The sequence below is a fragment of the Diospyros lotus genome, chromosome 4 (genome assembly GCF_014633365.1).
Source record: "Diospyros lotus cultivar Yz01 chromosome 4, ASM1463336v1, whole genome shotgun sequence".
Taxonomy (NCBI): Eukaryota; Viridiplantae; Streptophyta; class Magnoliopsida; order Ericales; family Ebenaceae; genus Diospyros; species Diospyros lotus.
The window spans coordinates 8,927,143-8,954,983 of NC_068341.1; the positions used below are offsets into that span (position 1 = coordinate 8,927,143).

Consider the following 27,841-nt stretch of genomic DNA (forward strand, 5'->3'; position numbering starts at 1 on the left):
ACCAAAACACTTTCTTTTTTGCATTTCCCTTTATTTCTACCCCAAAAAAACGCGACTCTCTCTCTCTCTCTCTCTTTTATCGAACGAACGAACGAACGAAATCCGACTGCGAAGAGAACAAATCCACTCGAGAAAACGGATCCGAATAACAGATACAACAGAAAAACCCTAGCCCTAGCCCTACCCTTACCCTTACCCCAAGCCGTAGCGGCGACTCCGTCGTCTTCTTCGTCCGGGATTTATCTCTTCGTATCCTCCATTTATAGCTGTCTGTCGGCGCTAGGGTTCGAAGAATAGGTAACGGCTAGGGTTAGGGTTTGAAGTGATGGAATGTAGTGGTGGACGGTGGAGGGGATGACGGGAGGGAGATGTCACCAGCGGACGAAGATGATGGGTAGGGGAGCGGCCGTAGGCTGCGGCACAGAGCAGAAGGCCTGCCCAATTTCTAGGGTTCCGGCCAAATTGCCGGCGGAGGAGGCCGCCGGGATAGAGAAGCCGGCGCATGCGGGGTTGGATTTGTACGCTCAGGCTCGGAAGGCGCTGTGCGAGCGTTCGCCGTTTGATACCGAGGAAGCTCAGGTGTCTACTGTCACCACTCTGCCCAGTGGGTTGGCCAGGTTCTTGTCGAAGCATTCGGATGGTCGGAAACGGCACAAGAGGGTCCATTCGGGTGGGGAGGCGAAGTCGTCGCGGGTGGGTGGGGCGGTGAAGGCCCGGGGGCCCAACATTTGGGCCGAGGCTGAGCAGTACTTTAGGGAATTGACCGGGGACGACATTGATAAGTTGCAGGAGTTGTCTTATTTTGCGTTTTCAGACAAGAAGTGTTTTTCAATTCCAGTTTTAGGGAATTCGGTTAGAGGCGATGCAAGCAATGGTGATAATGTGAACGACGTTAATGGTAACGGGCCGAATGGGGTTGGGTCTGATTGTGGGCTAGTTGTTAAAGAGGAGCTCGAGCAGTCGATGGAAGTTGATCAGGTAGGAGCTATTACGTCGCTTCAAGAAGAAAAGTCTTCCTCTTCTTTGCCGCCAGCAACACCATGTAGTGGATTAGAGTGGCTTTTAGGTTCTAGGAATAAGGTTTATCTCACATCTGATCGGCCTTCAAAGAAACGGAAGCTTTTGGGTTGTGAGGCAGGATTAGAAAAGCTTCTTGTTGCACGTCCAATTGAAGGGTCGTCGTCCCTTTGTCACTATTGTAGCCTGGGGGACACGGGCAACCAGTTGAACTGTTTAGTTGTTTGCACTTCTTGTAATGTAGCAGTTCATGAGAGGTGCTATGGCGTCCAAGATGATGTGCCTGGATCTTGGTTGTGTTCTTGGTGTAAGCAGAAGAATGCAGTCCCAATCTCTGACAGACCTTGTTTGCTCTGCCCAAAGCAGGGTGGTGCATTAAAACAAGTTAGAAAGATTGGCGATCAAAGTGGAAATAGCGGGCCAATCGGATTTGCTCACTTGTTCTGCTGTCAATGGATGCCTGAGGTTTACATACAGGATACAAGAACTATGGAGCCAATTGTGAACATTGAGGGAATTAAGGAAACACGTAGAAAATTGATTTGTTCTTTATGCAAGGTGAAGTATGGTGCCTGTGTTCGGTGCAGTAATGGTATGTTTGTTGCTTCCTTCCTTATCCATTCTACTATGTACTTCTTTGATGGATGGTTTATCGCCACAAGAACATTTTTGTTGGAATACATGGCCCTTGTAAATCTGTATCTCACAGCTTCAGATGTATTTTATTACGTGGATTGTATTTTGTTGATTTTGTAGTTGTATGATGAATTGATACATAGTTTATTGTTTTTTTTATATCTGAGCAGTTGAAGAATGTGCCATCTATGCTACTACTAAATTAAAGAAGAACTGAGCTTCCCCCTCCCCTTCTCAATCCCTGAAAGAAAAAAGGAACTGCATTAAATTTGACGGGTGGAAAATTTTGCTAATTTTCCAATTTCTAAGTGCTCTAGATCACCTAATTTTTAAGATAAATGCTTGTTTGACTCCATATTTGTAATTTATCATCTTTGCCAATGTCATTGGTGCATGCGTGAAGACATAGTTCATATTTCATGTTCTTCTTCTACCAATGGGTCCTCAGTGGTAGAAGGTTGGCATGACCTGGAGCGGGAGTCATAATTCAATCATGTTGGGGATGTGGGAATGTAAGGCGTACTGGTTGCGTGGTATAACTCCTGTTTGGATATTAGCTCACCCTAGGCAAGGCCTAAAGCTATTCAAGCTTATCCTTGATTGACTAATTTCTTGGCAGATTGTATTATTGGCCTCTATATTGAGAGCTTTAGTTCCTACCATAGTTGTCAAAAGCATGCCTAGGCACAAGGCTCCAGAGAGGGCACCTCAGCATGGCTCAGGCAAGGCACCCTCCATTGGGCATTCACCTCCACCATAGGCGCCTTGTGCATCTATGTGCTGTTGAGTTTTATTTATGATTATTAATTAATTTTCTGTTATAACAAGGAAAAAACTACTTAAAAGAAATTTCAGAAAAAGGTTAAATATAAATTATGAGCATAAAACCCTATTAACATAAATCCAAACGTCATATTTACTTCCTCTTCTCATAAAACCCCAGGATTTAAATATTACTTATGATTTTGACTTAGGCAATGTTTTGTTATGTTAGACTATGATTTAATAATGCTTTGTTAAGATCATGATTTACTATGTTTGCAAATTGTATCTCATTTTACTTGCTTGCCATTTTTTAAATTTGTTTCTTGTTTTGAAACTTGAATATGAAATGATGCTTCATGTTGATTTTAGAGTTGTGCTTTTTTGAAATAATATTAGTTTAGTTGTTATTATAGTAATATAGTGTTGTTTATTTATTATTTGTAATTTTATTAGTGTGCATTTACCTCTAAAAAATGATGTATAAGTATTTTTATACAAATTTGGAATTAACGCGAGCCTCACACCCAAAAAGCCCGCCCCTTTGCCTATGCCTTGTGCCTTAGTCTCCAAGCACCTTTATGCCTTTGACAACAATGGTCCCAACCAAGGTGTAGATAAGGAGCATTATTATGTGTTGCCTCTTTCTCTCTCGCGCGCGTGCACACACACACACGTGTACACAGCCACAGCCTTAGCCTTTTGGTTCCGACTATCAAATTACTGAAGTCAGCCAACCAAGTGTATAGACTTGACATATTTCCTTTCTAGATATCTAATACCCATGCTGCATCTATTTGGCATGTTTATGTACTTGATCATGTTGACATGTAGCCATCAGGGATTAAGTTGGCATTTATTGAGAATCTTGATTGAAATGCCCTTTAGCTTGTGGTTTCTGAGGTGAGGTCTTGTTAAGCTATTACAGCTTGGTTGCTTAGCTGTAAATGGACTTGCCTGTTACTGATGCATGCTTAAACTGCTTGTGATGAGTTTGAGCAGTTGTTTCATGTACTTTTTTGTGGATTAAATTTACTTCCCCAAAACTAGAATTGTTTTCTGATATTAGGAATGACAAGGAGATTGAGATGGCTGATAAGGAATATATATACTTAGATTGAGGTCAAGCTAAGAAAATGGAGATGGATGCAACATGATAAGGAATATATATACTGATTGAAACTTCTGCATAGTTTCTCTTTGCTTAGGCTTGTGATTGGATTATTTTTTGGAACAGTATCATGGTTGAGTTTATTTGAACATAAAGGCTGATATAATCACCATCATCAACTGCGCATTATTCTAACCAAGTTACGGCCAGTGGCATGACATTCATAATGTCAATTGACATTGAGAATGCAAATCCATGCAAAAGAATAATGTGGTAAGATTTTACTAATATACCCTTCCTAACACAATCATCTAGAAAGGGAATGATGACATAAAGTCTGGTGTCTTCATATTGAGAAGCTTCATGAGATGCTGATGAGTGAAGACAATTGACATGGTCATATTCCATGTTATAGTTGATATTGTGAAACCTACTTGTACAACGTAGAAACACAATTAAACATAAAGGCTCTTGGAGATATCAAAATGCCATTGCTTGGATGTTGGTTAAAGAAATCATCATAGAGGATCAGATAACCACGGTTCTTAATTGTATTTAAGATAAGATTGTCGTATACATATATCCACCGGAAGAATGTCTATAAGATGTTGAGAAGTTTGAGAATCTCACAAAATCTCATGCAGTCAAAGTCATCTACCATCAGTTGTGTTCAGTAGCTGCCTTAATTTCTATTTTCCAACATTGTGAATATTTCTTACATGAAAATGCTATTCTGTATGATTTATGAATTTGTGTGAATGCAGTTTGTGTTGAAATAATTTGAGTACAACATTTTCCTCTATTTATTTTTTTTGAAGATTTTTTAGGATGGGAAAAAAGAACATGCAATGAATTGAAATTCAAGAAAGTAGGTGCTTGCATGACAAATGTAAAAATTGGGCATTATGTTTGTAAAAATTGGGCATTATGTTTTGAGAAATATGTAAAAAAATGTATTGCATGTATTATTTTGTTGGATGTCTAATTCTTAAATGGAAGTTGTTCTTGAAGTACCTTAGAATCTTAGTGTGTAATCCGTACTAACTCACAATGAAGGTACTATATGTTAGGATATATGGTATATGAGGTTCTTGTTTCACTCACAATGAACGATCTCTCTAGGTGATGTTGATTTAGGCCTTATTCTGCCCCCTAGATTGGTACCAAGCCTTCAGCTACTTGTCTATAGATGCTCGAGTAGCAAACACAGTCTTCTTGCTAATTGGAAGACTTTGGATTATTATTACATGCTTTGCCTTTGCTGATGTCCACTGTTGTCTTAGGTCTCCATATCCAAATACTAAACTGTCATGATCCCGAGGATCCCCAAGGATAAAGTAGTCATTATGTATTATATGTAATTCTTTTGGTCGTACTCTTCTACTGTCGCTGTTAGTACCTTCAGTTGTAACGCTTATAAATAGACTAGATTAGTTAGAGAATGCATATAGATGAATGATAATTGAATTCTGATTTCCTTCTCAAATGTTCTGATCTCTCTCGTTGCCCTCTGGCCACTCTCTCTTTCTCCATTCTGTCTGCATTCTCCCATAATTCTGCTGAATATCTCCCTCTGTTCTGTTCAATGCTCCTTCCATTTTGTCTAATTTTCCCTCAGTTCCTTCCTAAATACCATTCTAAACCCTAGGTAAACCCTAAGATCATGACAAATGGTATCAGAGCCAATGATTCTCAACTGTGATTCTGGAAATTTCAGTAGCTGATTCAGGTTCGAATTTTTAAGGCGGAACAGGACAACGATTCTAGGTTGTGATTTCTGAAAATCCCCGTGAATTCCATAGCAGATCCAACGAAGCCGAGCCAGGTGATTTCCAATCAACTCTTGGTTCGAATTGTGAAGGCGAAGCAGCTAGTTGATTCTCGTGTGATTCCAACAATTCTTGCTCTAAAAATTCAGGTGAATTTAGTTTTGGTTGATTTCCAACGCTTCTCTGTCGTTAATTTCCAACAATTTCTGGCTGGATTTCCGACGATTCATTTCAGCAGGCTGTGAGTAAGGCGAGTGCAGGAAACTGTTGCAACAGGCAATTCAGGAGATGTAGGCAACTCCTGGAAGCAGTTCAGAGGCGGACCTTAGAAGATGATAGCAGGCAACTATGGACTGACATCTAGGCAAATTTGAACTATGGAGATGGAGAATGGATTCCAAGAGAAAGTTGATCACCTCAACCACAAGTTGATAACCTCAGCATACCAATGGAATGTTTTGCAAAATCCACTCCAGAATCGATTCTAGCAAAAGCTGGAATCCTACCTGTTACCTCCGGTTTACAGCAAGAAGGTGATGAATCAACTGAGTTGGATCAGGGAATTCCGGAAGAGACACCATTGGAGGAGGTAACTATTGAAGATGAACGTGTAATGTATGCCAGGAATCAAAAAGCCAAAAATGTTGTGAAGTTAGGATTTAGAAACGGAAACGATCACAACAACTTTAGGTTTTGAAGATCTTAAATCTGTTCCTCTTGAATGGATAGGTACTCTTCCCATGCTTGATTCTTTGATAAGAAAAGTTTCAGAAGAAGATGCTCATGAGATGATTTATTCAGACGGTCAATCATCAGGACTGGAAGAAGTTACTGAATTGGCTACATTGGATTAGGTAATTCTGACTGAAAATTCAGTCATTTGTGAGGAAACTAGTGCTGGAGTCCTTCCTCAGAATTTTGACTTACAGGAAACTGAGGAACAATCTGAATTGAAAAAGAATATTAATTCATTAGGAAAAGTAACTGTGACTTCATTGGAGGATAAAGTTGTCGAGGAAGAGCCTTTGTTGTATCATAGCAAGCAGGAAGCAACAGGATCTTTTAAAACACTGCTGGAGTCTGAAAATGTTGAATCCCACTGTACCTGGGAATAGGAAAAAGCTTAAGAGGAGCAAAGGAAACAAACCATAGATGGCATGGTTGATATTCCAGTTGGTGAGCTGCAGTGTCAAATCAGGTTTTGGCTTGCAGAAAAGTTTGAATACGTGAGAGAAAAAAGGAAAAGGCTTAGAAGGAGAAAGAAAGAAAGAAGGACAAAACAGTTAGTGAAAGCTGGGATTGGATGAGGAACAGTGGCTAGTCGCTGTAAGTTCTTAGGGACAAGAACTCTCTCAAGGAGGGGAGAATTGTCATGACCCCGAGGATCTCCAAGGATAAAGTAGTCATTTTGTATTATATGTAATTCTTTTGGTTGTACTCTTCTGCTGTAGCTGTTAGTACCTTTAGTTGTAAAGCCTATAAATAGGCTAGATTAGTTAGAGAATGCATATAGATGAGTGATAATTGGATTCTGATTTCCTTCTCAATTGTTCTGATCTCTCTTGTTTCTCTCTGATCACTCTCTTTCTCTGTTCTGTCTGCATTCTCCCTTAATTTTGCTGAATATCTCCCTCTGTTCTGTCCAATGCTCTCTCCATTTTGTCTAATTTTCCCATGGTTCCTTCCTAAATTCCATTCTAAACCCTAGGATCATGACATAAACTGATGGTGAACTGTGAGAGGGGTTTTCCCTTAAATATCAGAAGGCCCTTCATTAGGGGGGATATGATGGCAGCTCCTTTGTTAATGTGAGTGCTTTGTAGTTTGACTCAAGTGGAGCTTGATACAGGTCATATGATCCTTATGGTAACTTACCCTATTCAGGGAGGGAGTAGGAGCTTGATACAGCTTATATGATTCATGTGGTAACTTACAATAGGCTTTCTAGTTATCTAGTTGGCTGAACTTTTAGATGAATACTGATGCATCACCAATTATAGAGCCAGGGTACTTTTCTTACACATACACACACAGACAATTATATATGGGGAAGAGGGTTGATTATGTGATTACAAACTATTATGCCGACAAACAAAGAGCGGTTCCAGCACATTATTTGCAACTGGAACATCTTGTTAACATGCATTTGTAATAAGCATAAATTTGGATATTCTTTATTCTTTTTAAAATGTACTCATAAATAAATAGAAAGAACTTGTGAAAACTAAATTTTGTGTCTGTTGCATGCATGATCTCAAATTAGAAAATAATGGATGATTGATGGTTTATATATTCAAGAGAATGTTACTATATTGAATAAAGCAGTTTTTATTGCTAAATAAATAGCTGGGTATGATTTCATACATGCCTTAAAAAAAGCTTTTTAGTGTATTTTTCTTTTATTATTGGTTAGAATGATTATCCAGCTGGTTCTCTCTGATCTTGCTCCGTCATTTCCTTAAACCTTTCCCCCCTTCATTGAGGAAAGGAATAGGAAAAATTAAATCTTAAAGACAATAAAAAAGTAGGCAAGCTGTGTTGTTTTGGAACAGAAATTGTGAAAGAGTTGGCCATGATATGGTGCTAGTAATTTGTCAGCACATTGTTAATCTTTGAGGACTAGCCTGAGTATATAATTGAATGCTAAAAGAAATTTGCTCCGTGCTTAGAAGTGCCTTAAATAATTTCTTGTAGCATGCGTTATATAAACCTACTCCTGTCATGCAGTACTCTGTACCATGTGAGCTTCATGTATTATTTTCTTCATAGGCCTTTAGCATGTAGCTACAATGTTCCTGCTTGTAACATGGTATTTGTTTTTCTCTCTGCTCAGGAGCATGTAGAACTTCATTCCATCCTATATGTGCAAGGGAGGCAAGACACAGAATGGAGATCTGGGGAAAATTTGGATGTGATGATGTAAACCTTGTCACATGTTTACTTGATTAGAAATGTTTAATTATTGTTTTTGTTTAATTGTCATAATTTTGCTAAATAAAATAAAATTGTCCCCCCCACCCCCCCCCCCCCCCCCCCAAAAAAAAAAAAAAAAAAAACTTATAGGTTGAGTTACGGGCCTTCTGCTCAAAGCACTCGGAAGTCCAGAATGGCAGCACCACCCAGCAGTCAGGAGTTGGCTCTGATTCATATGTCACAAAGCATCAACCAGTGGGAACAACAGTAAACAAACTGCAGAAGTTGAAATTTGGCAGGAAAAGTGGGGATAAAATCACCGTTCACGTTGTAGAAACTGATACTAATGTCAGTAAATTGGGAAATAGTGCAACACACGGGGAAGGATTGTCTGATGCTAGATCTTATTCTCTACTTCAGCCTGAATGTGGTGATTCTAAACAGTCTTCTAGTGCCGATACATTGGAGAGGAGAACTAATGAAGAACCTAATGCATCTGATTCCCTGGATTTTACTGCCATTCTAAAGAAGGTTGGCTGGCAACTAACTATTTCATGGTTATGCAATATTCCTTATTATGTATGAGCTTAGTCTTCTTTTAGGGTTGACATTTACTATTCCTGCAGCTAATTGATAGAGGAAAAGTCAATACAGAGGATGTAGCCTCAGAGATTGGTGTTTCACCCGATTCCTTGTCCTCAATGCTTTCTGTAATGCTCCACTTTTCATGTTGTAGTTAGTGCCAGAACTGGATATTTCATGTTATACACCTGGGCATCAGTGGATATACGTCTTTTAAGTGTTATAGCTGTATCTTGTTCTCATCACTTTTTTCATTACACAGGATGACTGCTTGGTCCCTGAATTGCGTTGCAAAATAGTGGCATGGCTTAGAAATCATGCTTATGTTGGTATGTTACCAAAAAATCTGAAAGTCCGAATTAAATCATCAATTGCATCCAAAGATGATAAGGGAGCTGCGGGAAATTCTGATGCTGTTATTGCATCAGATTCTGATATCCCCGATGTTGTGTCTGTTCCGCCACGGAGGAGAACCAAAAGCAACATCAGGATTTTGAAGGATAACAAAGTGAAGGAAACAATTAATGATGATGGAATAATAATGGATGCGGCTAAAAGAGGTCAATTTATCAGTGAAAGTCCAGATTATTCAAGTAAAGCATCTGTTTCTGATGCCATTGTGAAGGTAATCACATTATTTTGTTATTTACGGTTTTCTAGAAACTCTTGGTTGATTATTTAGCTTGTTTGTGAACAACAACAACAACATATCCAGCTTTTATCCCACCATGTGGGGTCGGCTACATGAATTCTAGACTTCCATGTATTTCTGTCCCTTGCAGTTCTATGTTTAATTGCTTGATTTAATAACTGAAATTTTAAGCAACCTTGGGGTTTACATGGCCAGAATAGCATGTTGGTTTGCCCCTTATAGCACTTTTTATGTACTAGGCCCTGATCATGGTCAGAATGGTATGGTCAAAATAGCATGTTGGCAATGATAGGTGTTTTTGCCTCTTAGGTGATGACATTGTGTTGCTTCTTTGTTCTTTTGTCTACCATGATGGCAATGCTCCCTTGTTGCTAGTCCAATGTTGCAGCCTTTACCCCCAAGTCAATTGTTGCCACCATCCTACCATTCATTGCCTGCAGTATGGCTATTGCTGCAAAACCAAGACTCCCTAACAGTTACTGCCCTCACGCTGCATTTACTTGCATCATTAACTATCTTGTGATCACTTAAACCGTCTCAATGACCATAGCCACAGTATTTTTTTTTTTTAATTTTAAATCATTGCCAGGATGCATTATCTGGTCTTTTTTTTAACCTGTCATGATGCAAACTACCTGATTTTTTGGGGGTACCACGGAAATGATTTGTATCCCTATTACTTCAACATTCCTAGTGCTAACATAGTCATTTTTGGGAGATACAAGAATATCTCAAACTGTGCATTGGTTTTTTATTTCAGTTTATTAGGAACGCCAATTTTTCTTCTTCTGATGACAATGTTTATTATTTTGGATCCTGTTTGTGCAGAATCTGGTGGAGCCTAATGGGATCCACGATACTTTGGCAAGCCATTCACCTGAGAATGAAGGTTTGCTTTATGAATTGACCTTTAGTTCTATGCTTTCCTTAGTTCAATTCTTTTCCATGCTTATATGGTTTGTTTCTTATCATTTATTGACGTTTTCTTTAAATCTATTACTCTAATCTTCATAGGTGGGAAGGGATATGGAAATCTTGTTTTGCTTAGTCTGTTAATGAATGTGAATAGGAGTATTTGGGTAATTTTTGACCTGCCTCCAGTTATGGAGGTCAAGGGGAAAGGGTAGTGTAGTTTAAATGGAAGAATAAGGTAGGGCATTCATTGTCAATTTATTATTTCATTGGTAGTGGGAAACATTGGCCATTATGTGGAAAGTAAACACAGGTGTCTCCATTAAGCATTGGTATGGAGGGGGGAAATACTGTATAGAACAAGAAGAAAAATGGACTAATCAGTAAGAGAGTTAATCCAGAAAACAAGCAAAGGAAGAAACAGGGAAAAGAATGGGAAATGCAAAGAGTTTGTCAGGGGTTATACTAGTGTGACTTGGATAGCTATAGAGTTAAGGATTGAGAAAAGTTTTAGGTTGTATATTCTTCTCTTGGCTTTGCATGCTAAGTGTCAATGCTGTGAGGAATCTGAGATATTTGGGACCCGTTTGATTTTCCTGCCAGTTTTCATATGTTAATTTTCGGAGTCTTCAATTTTTATTTTCAGTTTCTGATTTCAAAAAGGAAGATTGAACCCATTTTTTTGACTTTTGCTGCAGTTGTCAAAGATCAGTAAACAAAAACAGAAATCATCATTTGATTTTTGTGTTGTGTTCATTATTGTTGTTGTTGTTGTTATTATTATTATTATGAGGCTATAGAATGTATTATTTATGAATTAAAATACCTAAACAACTTTATTTATAATTTTTGTATCAATAATAATTATTGATACAAATTTATATTAAATGATGTAAAATTAAAAAGAATAAAAAACTGAGTAAGGTAATTTTTTTTTTTTTTAATTTATCTTCTGTGAAAGTAGGTCCAGTAGGTGCTTTTGGCCTCTATTTTTTAGTTTATCTGTTCTGGCACACGGTGCATCTTACACTTTTGTTGGACGAGGTTAAAAGATTCACAGTTTAAAAAGGGAGTATGGTAGATGGATAGAGGCTGAGAATAAAGGAAGAGTGCACGTTTAAAGTTTAGATCAGATGATAATTCTAAAGTTGAGTTTTGTTCAGTTTTGAAGTTTTATTTATTCCTATTTTCTAGTAGATAAATCTTCCTAGTTTCTAGGGGATAAATAACCTAAATTTTCTCTTACTTTATAGGAGAAAAAGTAGGGTGTAATCTGTATATATTACTCCCCTCAGATTCAATAAAACTCATTCAAGCTTTCAAGAGTTTAAGCTTGTTTCAACTTCCATGACAGATAAAGTGTGGTCCCCCGCGCCCGCGGGGGGGGGGGGGGGGGGGCACTTGAAAGAAAGTTAAGGAATGGGATAAGATAAAGTCTTGTAGGTGATGCCAGTCTGCACTCTGCACTTTTCATGTGAATGTGACAAGATTGTAATAATGGCAAACTCTCTTATTCTCATTACGAAAGCTCACGTGCATAAAACCTCTTTGGCAACCAACACAAAAACAAAAGAAAAGAAGCACACGTAGAAGGAGAGGAGGGAACAATATATAACTGTCTTGTGTGGGGTTGATTTGCTTTCATGCAGCTTTCTGGCAAAGAGATGGCAAGGTTTCATTCTGGTAAAAACTCAAAGCTCGTCTAATCTTGCCATGATAATTTGGCATGATTTGACTATTGAGTTTAGTGCTTGAAAACTCTCTACACATTTCAACCTTCCATTGTTTATGTGCAACCCTAAGTGGCATGGATTTTCCTATGTTGATTGAGTACCTCGCGGGACATTTAATTTTGGAGCATGCAATGTGGAAACTGTGTCCAACATGGTTAGTTGGATGTAGGTGTCACGGACAAGGGCAGAGGGCTTATTAATCGAAGGGGGTAACATTGTAATAAATGAGGTAGGCGGTTAGAAGTGTGTAGAAGCTGGGTAGTTAGCAACATGTAATTCAAATGTTGGCGCCACTCCTTGAAGAGGGTACAACTCATATCGTTGAAGCGGATCATCCTGGAATAGAATTGGATAACATTTTCCCCCTTATTCCTTCGGTTCTCTCTCTCTTTTCCTGAATTTTGTTCTCTCAGGTTCATCATTCCCGCGCAATTCACTTTGAATTGCGGGAGAGGCAACTGTTATATTAGAGATCTGACAATCTAGTATCAGAGCACCTTCGTGGGCGATCGGGAGGGCCATGGCAGACGGGACAAGGATGAAGCATATGGAAGCGCAGCTACAGCAGGTGACGACATCGGTATTTGAGATGCAAAATAGGATGGAGACGTTTGAAAATTCGATGTAAAGAAGGATCTATGGAGCGGTGAATTTGTGGCGGGAGGAGAGTCGATCACAGATTGCTAGATTAAAGGAGCATATGAGAGAATAGAACCAAACTCTCCGGGATCACATGCATCAGTTTATGCTGATGTTTTCACGCCAAACTCAAGTACGAATCTCACTTGAGTTTCCCCTGAGGGAGCATTCGGAACCGATCCTAAATGATTTAGGAGGTAATAGTAGATCGAAGGCCGAACTGGAAACAAATCAACCGGTGATGGAAGAAAACGCGAGTGTCAGGAAGTCAGGCGTTGCACAAGGATCGAACCAGATCGGGTTGTTGATGCCGCGAATGGAGATTCCCCTATTTGATGGCCAAAATCCGCGATGGTGAGTGAGGCGTTGTGAGAGAGTGTTTCGTCTCTACAATGTGGCCGGACAACTGAAGGTAACAATTGTTGCGGCCTACCTTAACGATGTGGGAGATGCATGGTACCAGGGGTGGATGGGAGTGAAAGAAGAGTGCTCTTGGGAGGAATTCGTGGAAGGAATGTGTGGAAGATTTGGGGAGAAAGGAATGTTAGACGTAGGGGAAGAATTTAACAAGCTTAGACAAGGGGGATCTATGCAAGTCTACCAACAAAGGTTTGAGGAATTGAAGGCCCTCATGTTGATATCCAATCCCACACTTACTTAGGGTTACTTTGTATTAAGTTTCATTAGCGACTTGAACGAGGAAATCCGCCCCATCGTGAAAATGTTTCAACCAAAAACAGTACAGTAGGCTACGGAGTGCGCTAAGCTGCAAGAGCTAGCGGTAGAGGGATTATCGAAGAAGCAGAAAGGGGTGAGCAAGTGATGGCAGGTGCCTCTACAACAGAGTAACAAGGGGTGGAATAAGGAAGGAGGAACAGGGGGACCAAATGGTAAGGCGTTAGCTCTACCAGCTCCATCCCCATCATTCGGGAATAGTTTGAGAGAACAGAGGAGGTTAGCAGGGCTTTGCTTCAAGTGTGGAGACAAGTACACTCCAGACCACCAATGCAAACGCCAATTGCTGCTACTAGAAGGAATAGAGGACGGGGAAGAGGAGGTTGAAGAAGCAGAGACCCAAGAGAAAGAAGAAGAAGATGAGAAAATGGAGATCTCCCTTCATGCTCTAAGGGGAGTATCCATAAGTAAAATCATAAAAGTAGATGGCAAGGCACAAGAGGACGACCTATCTATACTCATTGGCAATGGAAGCATACATAGCTTCTTGGATGAAAGAGTAGCTAAGAGGCTCCATTGCCGACTCACAGGGACCCTCCCACTGTCTGTTACGGTGGCTAATGGACAGAAGGTGATTTGTAAGTTAGCGTGTATGGGATTTTGTTTATAGATGCAGGGAGAAGACTTTGAAGCTGATTTAAGACTCCTCAGGTTAGGAAGCTGTGATATGGTCTTAGGCGTGGATTGGATGAGAGAAGTAAGTCCCATTTGCTTTGATTTTAAGAAAATGGAAGTCACTTTTGACAAAGGGGGAAAACAAATGACTATCATTGGCAGTGCGGAGGCTGGAACTTGCAAGCTTATCTCAGGGAAAAGACTACATAAGCTATTCAAGAGCAAGTAGACTCAGGTGGCTCAACTGTTCTCAATACGAGCAATTGAGCAGGAGGAGGAGGAACTTGACTATGGCGGGAAACTCATACTGGAAGCAACGAGGGAAGGCTCCATTCCCTGGGAGGTAAATCAACTGGACTTACTTGATGAACTCTTAGCTGAATTTAAGGATTTGTTTGAGGAACCTAAGGCTCTACCCCCTCCTAGATCGTTAGACCACACCATAAACCTTAAACCCAATTCCGAGCGTGTTAACATTTGTTCTTACCGGTATCCCCCATAGTTCTGAAAGGCGCGAGGCGCAGCGAGACGCAAAGGGTCCTGGAGCCTGAGGCGCACGAGGTGAGGCGCGCCTTTGCGAAGCGAGGCGCACCTTTTAGAAAAAAAACTAAAAATCTTGTAAAATCATAAAAAACTATCAAATTATCAATAATAACACATGCATATCATTAATGTTTCATTATCTTCAAATTCTAAACTAACAACATCAAAGTTAATTCATTCATCATACAATTTCTAAACTAGAAATATCATCAAAGTTCAAACTTAAAGTCTCAAACTCAAACAAGTACCAACCATCGTGCAAAGTTCTAAACAAACATATAAACACTACAAGTCCACAATCAATAAAGAAGTTTTAATCATCATCATCATCATACCCTTCACCAAATTGAAAATCATCATCTTACGGTGCCATATTTTGCTCATCCTTGATTCCTTGTTATTTTTTTTCTTTTGCATGTACTCTCCAATCTCTTGTTTTATTGATGGAGGACATTTTGGAATAGCTTTAGTATTTTCCACAATCAATAAACACTACAAGTCCACAATCAAGAAAATGCTTTCATTTTGAAAAATGCTATTTTTCTAGGTTTGGAAGATTAGCGTATTTTTTCTAAGTCTGGAAGATTAGGGCATTATAAGGAGACATATAAGAAAATGTTTTCATTTTGAAAAACTAACTCCCGGTATTTTGATAGTTAATATTCATTGTTGTTAAAATGATTTTTAATGAATTTTTCAAGAAATAATAGGTATGTATTTTGGGGGTGGTAAAATCGTTAAATCCTGAATTTGTACTAAAATCAAAATTCTATTTTCTTATTGTTATGGATTTTGATTTTTTAGATATTTTTATTGAATCCAAATGGGGGGTACTTTCTTATTTACATTTATGTATTAAAGTAAATGGAAGGTAAAATATAAATAAAAGAAAATGTGAACATAAAGAAATGTAAATAAGTAGTGATGTATACATGCTGAAACTGAGAAGAGGGGATGCTGGAGAGGAGAGAAAGAAATGATGCAGGCAGGATGCAGGCGCGGTTTTCATGAGGCGCGCCTCACCTTGCAAGGCGCGCGCCTTGCAGAAACCGCCTCGCCTCAGCCCAGGCGAGGCACCAAACTGGCGCCTTGCGCCTAGGCGCGCCTTTAATAACTATGGTATCCCCCAAAACAGAAGGCTGAGATTGAACGTATGATAGAAGAAATGCTACATCAATCGGTTGTTCGACCTAGCATCAGCCCATACGCCTCCCCTCTTCTCTTAGTCAAAAAAGGAGGACGGCAGTTGGCGGTTTTGCATAGACTACCGCCAACTGAACTCCCTTACCATAAAGAACAAATTCCCTATCCCCATTATAGAAGACCTATTAGATGAGTTGCATGGGGCCAAAGTTTACCTCCGTTCAAGATATCATCAAATTCGTATGAGCCCCCAAGATATTCATAAAACAGCTTTTAGAACTCACCAAGGGCACTACGAATTCTTAGTAATGCCTTTCGGTTTAACCAATGCTCCATCAACCTTCCAAGCCCTCATGAATCAGATATTTGAACCCTATCTTCGCCAATCCATTCTGGTTTTTTTCGATGATATCCTAATTTACAGCCCCGGCTTCCCTGAACACGGAAAGCACTTACGGATAACTGTGCAAATCCTTCGATTCAATAAGTTGTTCATCAAGAAGTCCAAATGTGCCTTTGCACAAACCCAAGTGGAATATCTTGGTTATATTATATCTGAAAAAGGGGTGAGCACCGACCCCTAAAAGGTTGCAGCCATGACTACTTGGCCAAGATCGACTAACGTGAAGGGCTTGCAGGGATTCTTGGGCCTTATCGGTTATTACAGGCGATTTGTTAAAAATTACAGCATCATCAGCAAGCCATTAATTGAGTTACTAAAAAAAGAAGGATTTCGTTGGGGTGAAGCAGCTGAAGCCACCTTTGATCAGCTGAAGAAGGCCACGAGTGAGGTTCCCACACTGAACCTCCCTGATTTTAATCAACCGTTTGTACTAGAGACCGATGCCAGCAACTATGGAGTTGGACCAGTGTTGGCACAAGGAGGAAGACCCATAGCTTTCATCAGCCAAGCTTTAGCACCGAAGCACCTAGGCCTCAGTGTATACGAGAAAGAACTACTGGCGGTTTTGATAGCAGTAGAGAAGTGGAGGCATTATTTGGAGGGAAATAAGATCATTATTTGAACTAATCATGAAAGCCTGAAATTCCTATTGCAGCAGAAACTACACACACACCTCCAAAGAAAAGGTATGTCTAAACTCATGGGTCTTAATTACACTATTCAATACAGGAAAAGACACGAGAACAAAGCAGTCGATGCCCTGTCCCGCTGCATGGAAGAGGGTACTACGGCAGCCATGACTTTTGTCATACCGGAATGGCATTTAGAGGTAGCAACCAGTTACGAGAAAGAAGAATGGACCAAGGATCTAATGGAGCAATTGACCTTAGACCCCATGAGCAGACCGGGTTACTCACTAAAAAATGGGCTGCTAAGGTACAAAGAGAAGCTGGTGATCGGAAGTGATGAGTTGCTACGAAGGAAGATCCTGACAACCCTACATGACTCGCCCGTCGGAGGCTATTCCGGGGTCCAAAGTACATACAACTGGGTACATCAATTGTTCTATTAGCCGGGGTTGAAGAAGGCAGTGCAAAATTACGTAAAGGGCTATGACATTTGCAGCCGGTGTAGGCATGAGAACATTCACCCTCTAGGGCTGCTGCAGCCATTGCCTAGGTCGAAGCAAGCATGGTCCAGCATCAGCATGGGCTTCGTGGAAGGACTACCCAAGTCAAAGGGCAAAGACTGCATATTGGTCATCGTGGACATACTCACAAAGTACAACCATTTCTTAAGCCTAGCTCATCTCTTCACAGCCCAAGAAATGGTGCGAGTGTTCCTAGATCAAGTTGGTAAATTGCATGGCTTGCCTCAAGTTATTGTGAGAGACCAGGACAAAGTCTTCACCAGCTTATTATGGAGAGAACTCATGAAATCACTCAGCACCAAGCTTCATATGTCGTCAGTATATCACTCGGGAACAGATGAACAAACGGAACGGGTGAATCAATGCCTTGAGACCTACCTTCGGTGCGTGTGCTTAGTGCATTCTACAGGGTGGCACAAGTGGCTACCCTTGGCACAATGGTGGTATAACACCAACCACCATTCATCCCTAAAGATGACCCTGTTTGAGGCGCTATTCAGCTACAAACCACCACTATTACCTATCAGTGGAGGCTCCAACTTGGTAGCCACAGTAGATGATTATCTAAATCAGCGCCAGCAAGTGATGCAGACTCTAAAGAGGGAGTGGGCAAACGCCCAAAATCGGATGAAACAATACGCTAACAAGAAGCGGAGTGAACGCAACCTTTCAGTTGGGGACCGGGTCTATTTGAAACTGAGGCAAGCACAATTGAAGACTTTCTCCCCAAAGGCAGTGTCCAAACTCTCAGTCCCAAGTTCTATAGGCCGTATGAGGTGTTAGCTCGGGTGGGCAAAGTGGCGTACAGACTATAACTCCCAGCAAAGACCTCCATCCATCTAGTTTTTCATGTCTCTCTCCTCAAACCTTCTCCTGGTACCAGCCCGGTGAGTGCAACTCTACTTCCGGCTGTTCCAGCATCACAACCGGTAGCTGAGCCTATCGTTATTGTGGGTAAGCGAGTGATTTACAAACAGAAACTACCCCTCACACGTGCTAGTCTGCTGGTCCACTTCTCATCCAGAGAACAACACATGGGAGTATCTACCAGACTTACTCCAACAATTCCCGAGAGCAGTAGGACTCCTCTAAACTCTTCTTGAGGACAAGAAGAATTCCAAGGGGAAGGGAATTGTCACAGACAAGGGCAGATGGCTTATTAGTTGAAGGGGGTAACATTGTAATAAAGGAGGTAGGCAGTTAGAAGTATAGAAGTGTGTAGAAGTTGGGTAGTTAGCAGCATGTAATTCAAATGTTGGCACCACTCCTTGAGGAGGGTATATAAGCCAACTCATACCGCTGAAGCGGATCATCTTGGAATAGAATTGGATAACATTTTCCCCCTTATTCCTTCGGTTCTCTTTCTCTCTCTCTCTCTCTCTCTCTCTCTTTCTTTTCCTGAATTTCGTTCTCTTGGGTTCATCATTCCCGCGCAATTCACTCTGAATTGCGGGAGAGGCAACTGTCAGATTAGAGATCTGACAGTAGGCTCAAGAAATATATTCACATAAAGCTCTTTTTATGAAACCATATACAGGATGCCATTTTACAACAACATATCCAGCCTTTATCCCACTATGTGGGGTCGGCTACATGAATTCTAGACTTCCATGTATTTCTGTCTTTTGTCATATCCTCATTTAGATCCATATATTTCATATAAAATTTTAATGTCTCTCCCAAAGTCTTCTTGGGTCTACCTCTACCTCTTTTTGTGACTAATTGTTCCATTTCATCAACTCTCCTCACAGGAGCGTCTCTTAGTCTCCTCACATGACCAAACTATCTTAGTCTAGTCTCTCTCATCTTCTCCTCGATTGGCACTCCTCCTACCTTATTACGAATAACTTCATTTCTAATTTTATCCTTTCTTGTATGTCCGCACATCCATCTTAACATCCTCATCTCCGCTACACTCGTCTTTTGCTCATGTTGGTATTTGACTGCCCAACATTTTGAGCCATACAGCAAGATTGGTCTTATAGCTGTCCTATAAAATTTTCCTTTCAATTTTAATGGGATTTTACCATCATATAACACCCCCGATGCATTTTTTCATTTTAGCCAACCTGTCTTAATTCTATGTGCGACATCCTCGTGGATTTCTCCATCTTTTTGAATCACTGATCCCAAATATTGAAAATAGTCTTTTCTTTGTAAGATTTGGTCTTCTAATTTTATTATAACATCATCCACTCTTGCATTTTTACTAAATTTGCATTCCATATATTCTGTTTTTTTTCTACTTAATTTAAATCCCTTAGATTCTAAATTGTTTCTCCACAACTCAAGCTTAGTGTTCACTCTTTCTTTTGTTTCATCCACCAACACTATGTCGTTTGCAAATAGCATACACTATGGCACATCTGTCTGAATATCTTTAGTGAGTTCATCCATTACTAGGGCAAATAAGTATGGGCTTAGTGCAGAACCTTGATGCAGTCCTATTGTAGTTGTAAATGGTTCGGTATCCCCTCTGCATGTTCTGACCCTTGTCTCTACACCATGATACATTTCCTTAAGGGCTTGTATATAGGCTATTTTGACTCATTTCTTCTCTAAAACCCTCCATAATACTTCTCTAGGGACCCTATCATAGGCCTTTTCTAGATCTATAAACACCATATGTAGGTCCTTCTGATGATCTCGATACCTTTCCATTAAACGCCTCAGTAAATATATAGCTTCCATTGTTGACCTACCAGGCATGAAACCAAACTGATTTTCTGACACCTTTGTTTCCTTTCTGAGCCTCTACTCTATTACTCTCTCCCAGAGTTTCATGGTATGACTCATTAACTTAATTCCTCTATAATTTTCACAGTTTTGAACATCTCATTTGTTCTTGTATATAGGAACCAAAGTACTCTTCCTCCACTCATCTGGCATCTTTTTTGATTTAAGGATGGCGTTAAATAGTTGCGCTAGCCAGGAGATGCCCTCTTCTCCCATGCATTTTCATGTTTCTATTGGTATATTATCTGGTACCATTGCCTTATGATTTTTCATCTTTTTTAATGCTTGCCTTATTTCATTTGAACTTATGCATCGATAGAATGTGTAGCTCACATTCCCTTCAGAGTTACTAAGATGTCCTAACCTAACTCTTGTGTCACCACCATCATTGAATAATTTTGTGAAATACTCCTTCCATCTCTCCTTAATCGCTCCCTCATTTACTAAAACATTTTGATTGTCATCTTCTATGCATTTCACTTGATTTAAATCCCGTGTTTTTCTTTCTCTTGCTTTAGCTAATTTATATATATCCCTTTCTCCATCTTTTGTATCAAGTCGTTTATATAGATTCTCGTATGATTTTGACCTTGCTTCACTAACAGCTTTTTTTGCTGCTTTTTTTTATTCTTTATAATTTTTTTAATTTTCTTCATTGTTGCACTGATATACAGCCTTATAGCAATTTTTCTTATTTTTAATTTTCAATTGCACTTCTTCATTCCACCACCAAGACTCCTTAAGGTTAGGGGCTCTACCATTTGTCTCTCCAAGGACTACCTTTGCCGTGCTTCTCAGAGCATTAATCATTTCTTTCCACATTTGGTTTGTCTGTCTTTCTCCATTCCATTCCCTTCTACCCCTTAATTTTTCTTTGAAGATTAGTTGTTTCTCCTCTTTTAAATTCCACCACCTGATTCTTGGATTTTGTTTTATGTGATTTTTTCTCTTCCAATTTCTTACTTGGACGTCAAGTACTAGAAGTCTATGTTGAGTAGTCAAACACTCTCCCGGTATCACCTTACAATTCCTACAACATAACCGATCCTCTTGTCTCATGAGTAAGTAATCTATTTGGATGCTTGAGGTGATATTTTTATATGTGATAAAGTGTTCGTCCCGTTTTTTGAACCTAGTATTGGTCATAATGAGCCCATATGCCATAGCAAAATCTAGGATAGATTTACTTTCATTATTAATTTTCCCGAATCCATACCCTCCATGTACCTCTCTATATCCGTTTCCGTCTCTACCCACGTGCCCATTTAAGTCACCTCCTATAATCACTTTCTCTCCTCTTGGTATCATTTGTATGAGTCCCTCTAGGTCCTCCCAGAATTTTGCTTTTATCTCATCACCTAACCCCGCTTGTGGTGCATATGTACTAAAGATATTCATAGTCATTCTTCCTAGACTAATCTTCACCATAATAATCATATCCCCTATTCTCTTTACATCCACTACCTCATCTATTAAGCTTTTATCCATAATAATCCCCACTCCATTTTTCACTCGATCAGTTCCTGTGTACCATATTTTATATCTAGCTTCTGATAAAGTTTTTGCTTTTTTCCCTACCCATCTCGTCTCTTGAAGGCACATAATATTAATTTTTCTTCTAATCATCACATCCACCACTTCCATAGATTTGCTTGTTAATGTTCCTATGTTCCATGACCCAATCCTTAATCTATAATTTTGTTTTTGGCCTTGACTTTGGATTTGATTTTGTTTTTGATTTTGGTTTTGGTTTTGGTTTTGATTTTGATTTTGGACTAGCTTCTTTACCCACATCCGTCCAAGCAAATGCGGGAACCCTTGCTCATTTATCACTACATCCGGGCGCCAATGCAGTGGCCCTAGCTCACTTGTCACTACACGGGGGCAGTGTAGCGCGTCGCTATGAAGGGTTACGCCCACGCCCAAACGATTTTTCATAATTTGTCTAGAGTTCATGTTTTGGATCCGACTGAGTTTTACGTTGGCTGTCGGCTACCTAACGCAACCCTCTTCCTTTATCCGAGCTTGGGACCGGCAGTGGATAACATCCCCAGGCGGAGTTACAAGATACCATTTTATGAATAAAAAATGAATATTAATATATAAACAAATTTTACATTAATAAGGGAAAATAGTATTTTAAATTTTAAAGTTAGCTGTATTGTTGTCCTTGAGTGTGGCAATGAGGTGAATCTGGATGCTTTGACATATACCTGCCCATGTAGCAGAATCCATTTAACATAGTTTAGACGGCATGGAGAACAGATTTGGCATCTCCCGGTAGTTGCTAATATCATGGTACTTAATCCTTGCAGTAGTTCCATCTGTTCAACGGCCTGTCAGATTTCTTATCAAATGGATGAATATGCTTGGCTTTAGTTTGCACTGCAGTGTTTATGCTTTACAGAGAGAAAATAATATAATCTGGTTAGTCAAGATCTGATATGGGTAGCCTTTTGTTTTTTAATTGCCCAAAAAAAAAAAAAAACTAAAAAAGATGATTGGGTTGTGTACTTTTATGTTGGTACCATTTTAAAGATTGGTGATTCTGTCAGCTTTTAACTGCTCTGTTTCTGAAGGTGGTCCAGCAGAGGGGGCTGCTATCATTGAGCAGAAATTGACACCAAACTTAGAACCTGGCGATCCTATTTTTTCTGTTACCACTGATATCATGTAAGGTTTATTTGTTGAATGTTTTAATTAAGCTGCCCCTCCAATGCTTACGGGAAAATGTGTTGGAGCTGGCATGCCTAAGATATTAAATTATTTAATATACTACAATTGTTTGATGCAGAAAATCTGAAGCTGTATCTGGTACATACATTCACCCACACATTCAGAACAAAATGATTAAAATCCAGAATTTGGTACTTTCTGATAATGCGTCTTCTGAGATTGATGGTAAAAACATTGTCTGATGCTCATATTTCACAGCCATTGAGATCATGTAGTCACCTAATTTATTTACCAGGGGACCGAGAAATTGCTCCCGAGGAGCCATCTTCTGCTTCTGGCATCTGTTGTTATCAGCAAAGTCAACATTTAAGTCCCAGTGACATGATTCCTGAATCCGATGGAGCAAATCTCAAACAGTTGGTTAAGGCCAAGAATATGGGCATTCTAGACATGTGTCCGGAAGATGAGGCGGAAGGGGAACTGATTTTTTACCAGCATAGGCTACTTTGCAATGTGGGTGCAAGGAAGCACCTTATTGGTCTCTGCATTGTCCCTTTCTAGACTTCTGAAACAGTTATTCTTTTTTATGTAGCCCGTCTTCTAAGAGGGTGTAGAAACATGTGATTTGGTTAATATACAATTTCAAGATTGTCTTTATTTGCTGTATCACATGGATATCTAACTATGCTTTTCTGTGTATATGTATGATGTATTGTTCATGCAGATGGTTTGGTTAACAAGGTTGGAAAGAGTCTACCATGGGAGATTGATGCTGTAAGGAAGCAAAAATGGGATGCTGTAATAGTCAACCAATATCTTCATGAGCTTAGAGAAGCAAAAAAACAGGGACGGAAAGAGAGAAGGCATAAGGAAGCTCAGGCCGTCCTTGCTGCTGCAACTGCAGCTGCTGCAGCATCTTCACGGGTCTCATCATTTAGGAAAGATACACTAGATGAATCTGCTCACCAAGAGGTTGTATTTCCTGTACCTTCTAAACTTAACCTGAATTTTATTTATTGTAGCTGGAACTAATGAAATAACTAATAATTATTGTTACATCTTGGTTGGTGTCATCATTGTTGTCACCATCACTTTATCTCTATTCAGAACCTTTTCAAAGTGAAAACTTCAACTGGAAGAGCTGGACTGTATTCTCAGCAGATTCCACGGGTGAAGGAGACACTTCCACATGGTTTATCAGAAGTGAGCTCTGATGTGGCCCAAACAATCTCATCGGGTTTCTGTAAAGAAGATCCTCGAACTTGTGATATCTGCAGGCGTTTTGAGACAATTTTGAACCCAATCCTCATCTGTTCAAATTGCAAGGTCTCCCATCCTGTACTAAAAATATTGGAAGTTCATACATTTTTATTATATTCTAACAAATTATTTGCTCTAGCAGGTTGCAGTTCATTTGGATTGCTACCATAGTGTTAAAGATTCTACTGGTCCATGGTATTGTGAATTGTGTGAGGATCTATTGTCATCTAGAAGCATTGGACCTTCAGCTATCAATTCATTGGAGAAGCCATATTTTGCAGCAAAATGTGGTTTATGTGGTGGCAGTGGTGGTGCTTTTAGAAGGTCAATGGATGACCAATGGGTCCATGCCTTCTGCGCTGAGGTTAAATTTTCTCTTTGTTTATTGGCTATAGAGTTTTGAAGAAGGTATTCTGTTTTTTTTTGGCATTCAAATTCATTGAAACTATGTTCTGTTTCATGTTTTAGTGGGTGTTAGAATCAACATTCAGAAGGGGGCAAGTGAATCCTATTGTTGGACTGGTATGTAAATGTGTACTTAAAGAAAGGTTTTGTTGGATAGATTTTTTTTTTTAATTATGTAAAATAGCTGCTACTAACCAGAGCAGAAGTTAGCCATCATTTTATGGGTTAATTTGAGAGTTACATCTGTTTCTGCTTGTCTTTTTGGTAAGCCTCAAATATTTCACGTAATGCATTCCTTTTATCAGTTGTTTAATGTACATTTCCAGGAATCTGTCTTGAAAGGAAATGACATTTGTCATATCTGCCATCACAAGCAAGGTGTCTGCATAAAGGTAAAGAATGCTATTGGCTTATCTGTTATCTTTGGTCTCTCCTTCTCTTCCATTCATTCTCAAGTCTATTTTGTATCAGGATTATAATAATCGTTGCTTCATCTTCAATTTTTCTTGTCCACAGTGCAATTATGGTTTTTGTCAGAGCATGTTTCACCCCTTTTGTGCTAGAAGTTCTGGCTTGTACATGAATGTTAAGATTAGTAGTGGCAAATTTCAGCACAAGGCATATTGTGAAAAGCACAGCCTGGAGCAGAGAGCGAAGGTCGAGATTTATATGATTGTGTTGTGAATTTACATGGCTTCGGTGCTTGGTTATTGTTTGTCTTGTCTCATCTTTGCTAAATGGATTTTATGCAGGCGGAAATTCAGAAACCTGGAAATGAAGAATTGAAGAGTCTTAAGCAAATTAGGGTGAGTGAAGCTGTGTTCTGATTATTACTTGTTCAAGCTGCTCTATTTTTATTTGCACAATCTTACTGGGCTAACATTCTTAAGAAAATTAGGTTGGACATTTTAAGAACTTGAAACAATAAAAGGTCTGAATGTGTTTCTTTTATATTATAATGGATTATTAGTGTCTTGACTTGTACTTTAATATCCCTGTGCCTGCATTGTACTAACATTGTTGTTTCTTTATAGATTTTTTTCTGTTAAAATTTGATCCTAATTTGGTCACCCTATTGCCGCACAGTTCATTCTTTGTTTAGTTACATGGATTACACAATCATTCCTCATCGTGAAATGCTCTTTGGCAGGTTGAATTAGAGAGATTACGCCTACTTTGTGAGAGAATTATCAAACGTGAGAAATTAAAGGTAAGCTTTATGGAGAAGTGTATTTTAATGCGTGTGTTTTATGTAGGCCTCTCTATCCCACCTAGTGAGATTAAGGCTTGGTGGTGGTGGTGGTTGTATGCCTCTCTGTTTTTATGTCCTCTTGGTGGATGTAGCATGTGGTGGCCATTTGATATACTGAAGAAAAGGTTATCAAAATAGTATTTCCATCATATGACTTGTCTTATACAAAATGGCTAGTACTAAACAAATAATTACAAATTGGCATTTTGTTACCCATAAATAATTTTTTACTAGCCTAACCAGAATTATACAAGGAGAGTAATTGGGAGCTCTATTTATTTAATAACTATTGGTTTTTTTAAGAAATAGTATTTATCTTGGAACTTTCTTTATGTAACAACATAGATTCTTCTTTTGACAATAATTATGTGCTACATCATTGAAGTTTTTAGTATTTCTGCGGGTGATATATGAAGATGTCTATAGAAGAAGATGGGCACCCGTTATATTGTTGATTTTCCATTTCAAGGTCCAATGTGCCAGTTATATTGTTCTGAATCAACTTTTGTACTTGAAACCATGGATTCTCCACACAGGATTCAGAATAGTGTTTGAACTGGTTGCCGGTGCCTTCTATTTATTTAACAACATACCAAACTTTACTTGCCTTCTGTTTTTCTCTTTCTTTGTATGAGGGTGGATGGTGATCTAATACAGCACAATTGCACCGGTTGCCTGTGCCTTCCATTTTTTTAACAACATATGAAACTTTCATTTTTTATAAAGAAAAAAAACAAGGAGAAGCTTTTGTTTCACTTTCTTTGTATGAGGGTGGATGGACACAAATGGGTGTTGTGATCTAATACAGCAGAATTGCACTGAGTTCTTTCTTTTTTTTTTCCTTTGCAGCGCGAGTTGGTCCTGTGCTCACAAAACATACTTGTTTCCAATAGAGATACTGTTGCATTGTCTGCACTTGTTCGCAGCCCTTTATTCACAGCTGATATTAGTTCAGAATCAGCTACGACCTCCCTCAGAGGGAATACAGATGATTGCAGATCTGGCAGTGATACAATCCAAAGATCAGATGACATTACTGTTGACAGCACAGTTTCGGGTAAACGCCGGATTAAGTTTCCCGTGTCAATGGATAATGACCAGAAAACAGATGACAGCTCTACATCTCAACAGCCCTTAATGAAAAAGCCTAGGGAGAGGGTATCATTTTCTGGGAAACAAATCCCACATAGACCTTCATTTCTTGCATCTCAGAATCGTTTGGTTGATGGGGAAAAGAGGTCAACTTCTAGAAAGGGATAATTTCTTACATATCATGTGATGATGATTCAGTGGAAACTCATGTTCACTGAATGAAGATGTTAGCTGGTGCTTGTGAATCACACAGCATACAGAAACATTTGTAAAGGAGCTTATAAAGATGTCTGATGAAGCATCATCTGAAGAATCAGCTATTACTGAAGGGATTTGTTTATGTTCCCATATGAGGTGTTCCAAACAGACAACTTTGCAGATGGCAAACAAGTGGAACATGATGGGTAAACCTGGGGTATATGCTTTCCAGCATTGATCATCCCGTTCAAGGACATCAATCATATACCCTGGTTAGGTGTTTCCTGCCTGGATGGTGCCATATTTTTTCCTGATTTGAAACTGAACGAGAATGGCAGATATTACACCGAGATAGGGTCCTGGCCAGGGGGTCCTTATTAGGGTTGTTCTGGTTTGGGTAAGGCAGTTTGTTATCCTTGTTGTACATTCATTGTGAAAGAAAACTGTACAGAGGGTTAGGGTTTGTTACAGTTGCATGTGATCAAGTGGCTCAAATTGCTTTGTCGTGATGCTTGTTTTTCCTGTTGAAGGGCAAAGTAGAAGCTCTGCTTTCTCTTTTACTCATCATATGTGATGGTCAGAAGGTATTCCCCTACTGTGCAGGCTCTGTAAAGTTTTAAGTGTATATAGTCATAGAACGGGCAGCATTGGATTGATAGAAGGCAATCTAAATTATTTGACAAAAAGACAAGGACCTTCATTGGTCCTGCTTGGTTGGGGGGTGTTTGCTTTTGGCCTTATTCATCTATGCCAATTTATCATGAATGCGTTGGTTCTCCCGAAGCAATCTTTCAAACATGCTGCTTGTGAGTGTTGTGTTCCATTCTTTTTTTTCTTCCTTTGGGGCTATGATACCTACATTTTTTATTGCATTTCATTTTTTTCGTTAATGCATGGACATTTCACA

At 39.4% G+C, this 27,841-nt stretch overlaps 1 protein-coding gene across 5 annotated transcripts; it reads left to right on the plus strand.

The window, feature by feature from the left end:
* LOC127799193 (uncharacterized) lies at positions 1 to 27,699 on the plus strand. 5 transcript variants are annotated; one of them, XM_052332984.1, is made up of 19 exons: positions 1 to 1,609; positions 8,129 to 8,214; positions 8,359 to 8,739; positions 8,835 to 8,918; positions 9,053 to 9,119; positions 9,219 to 9,415; positions 10,271 to 10,331; positions 22,631 to 22,724; positions 22,846 to 22,952; positions 23,023 to 23,265; positions 23,452 to 23,699; positions 23,835 to 24,053; positions 24,130 to 24,351; positions 24,456 to 24,509; positions 24,719 to 24,784; positions 24,909 to 25,049; positions 25,145 to 25,198; positions 25,543 to 25,602; positions 26,494 to 27,699. In XM_052332984.1, exons 1-19 carry the CDS (start codon positions 355 to 357, stop codon positions 26,902 to 26,904), a joined length of 4,050 nt encoding a protein of 1,349 aa, XP_052188944.1. In that variant the 5' UTR covers positions 1 to 354; the 3' UTR covers positions 26,905 to 27,699. The 5 variants fall into 5 exon arrangements, with proteins under 5 accessions (XP_052188944.1, XP_052188940.1, XP_052188942.1 ...); XM_052332980.1 differs by having other exon boundaries at positions 9,053 to 9,415; XM_052332982.1 differs by having other exon boundaries at positions 9,053 to 9,415; positions 22,643 to 22,724.
* The last annotated feature ends 142 nt before the right edge of the window (positions 27,700 to 27,841 follow it).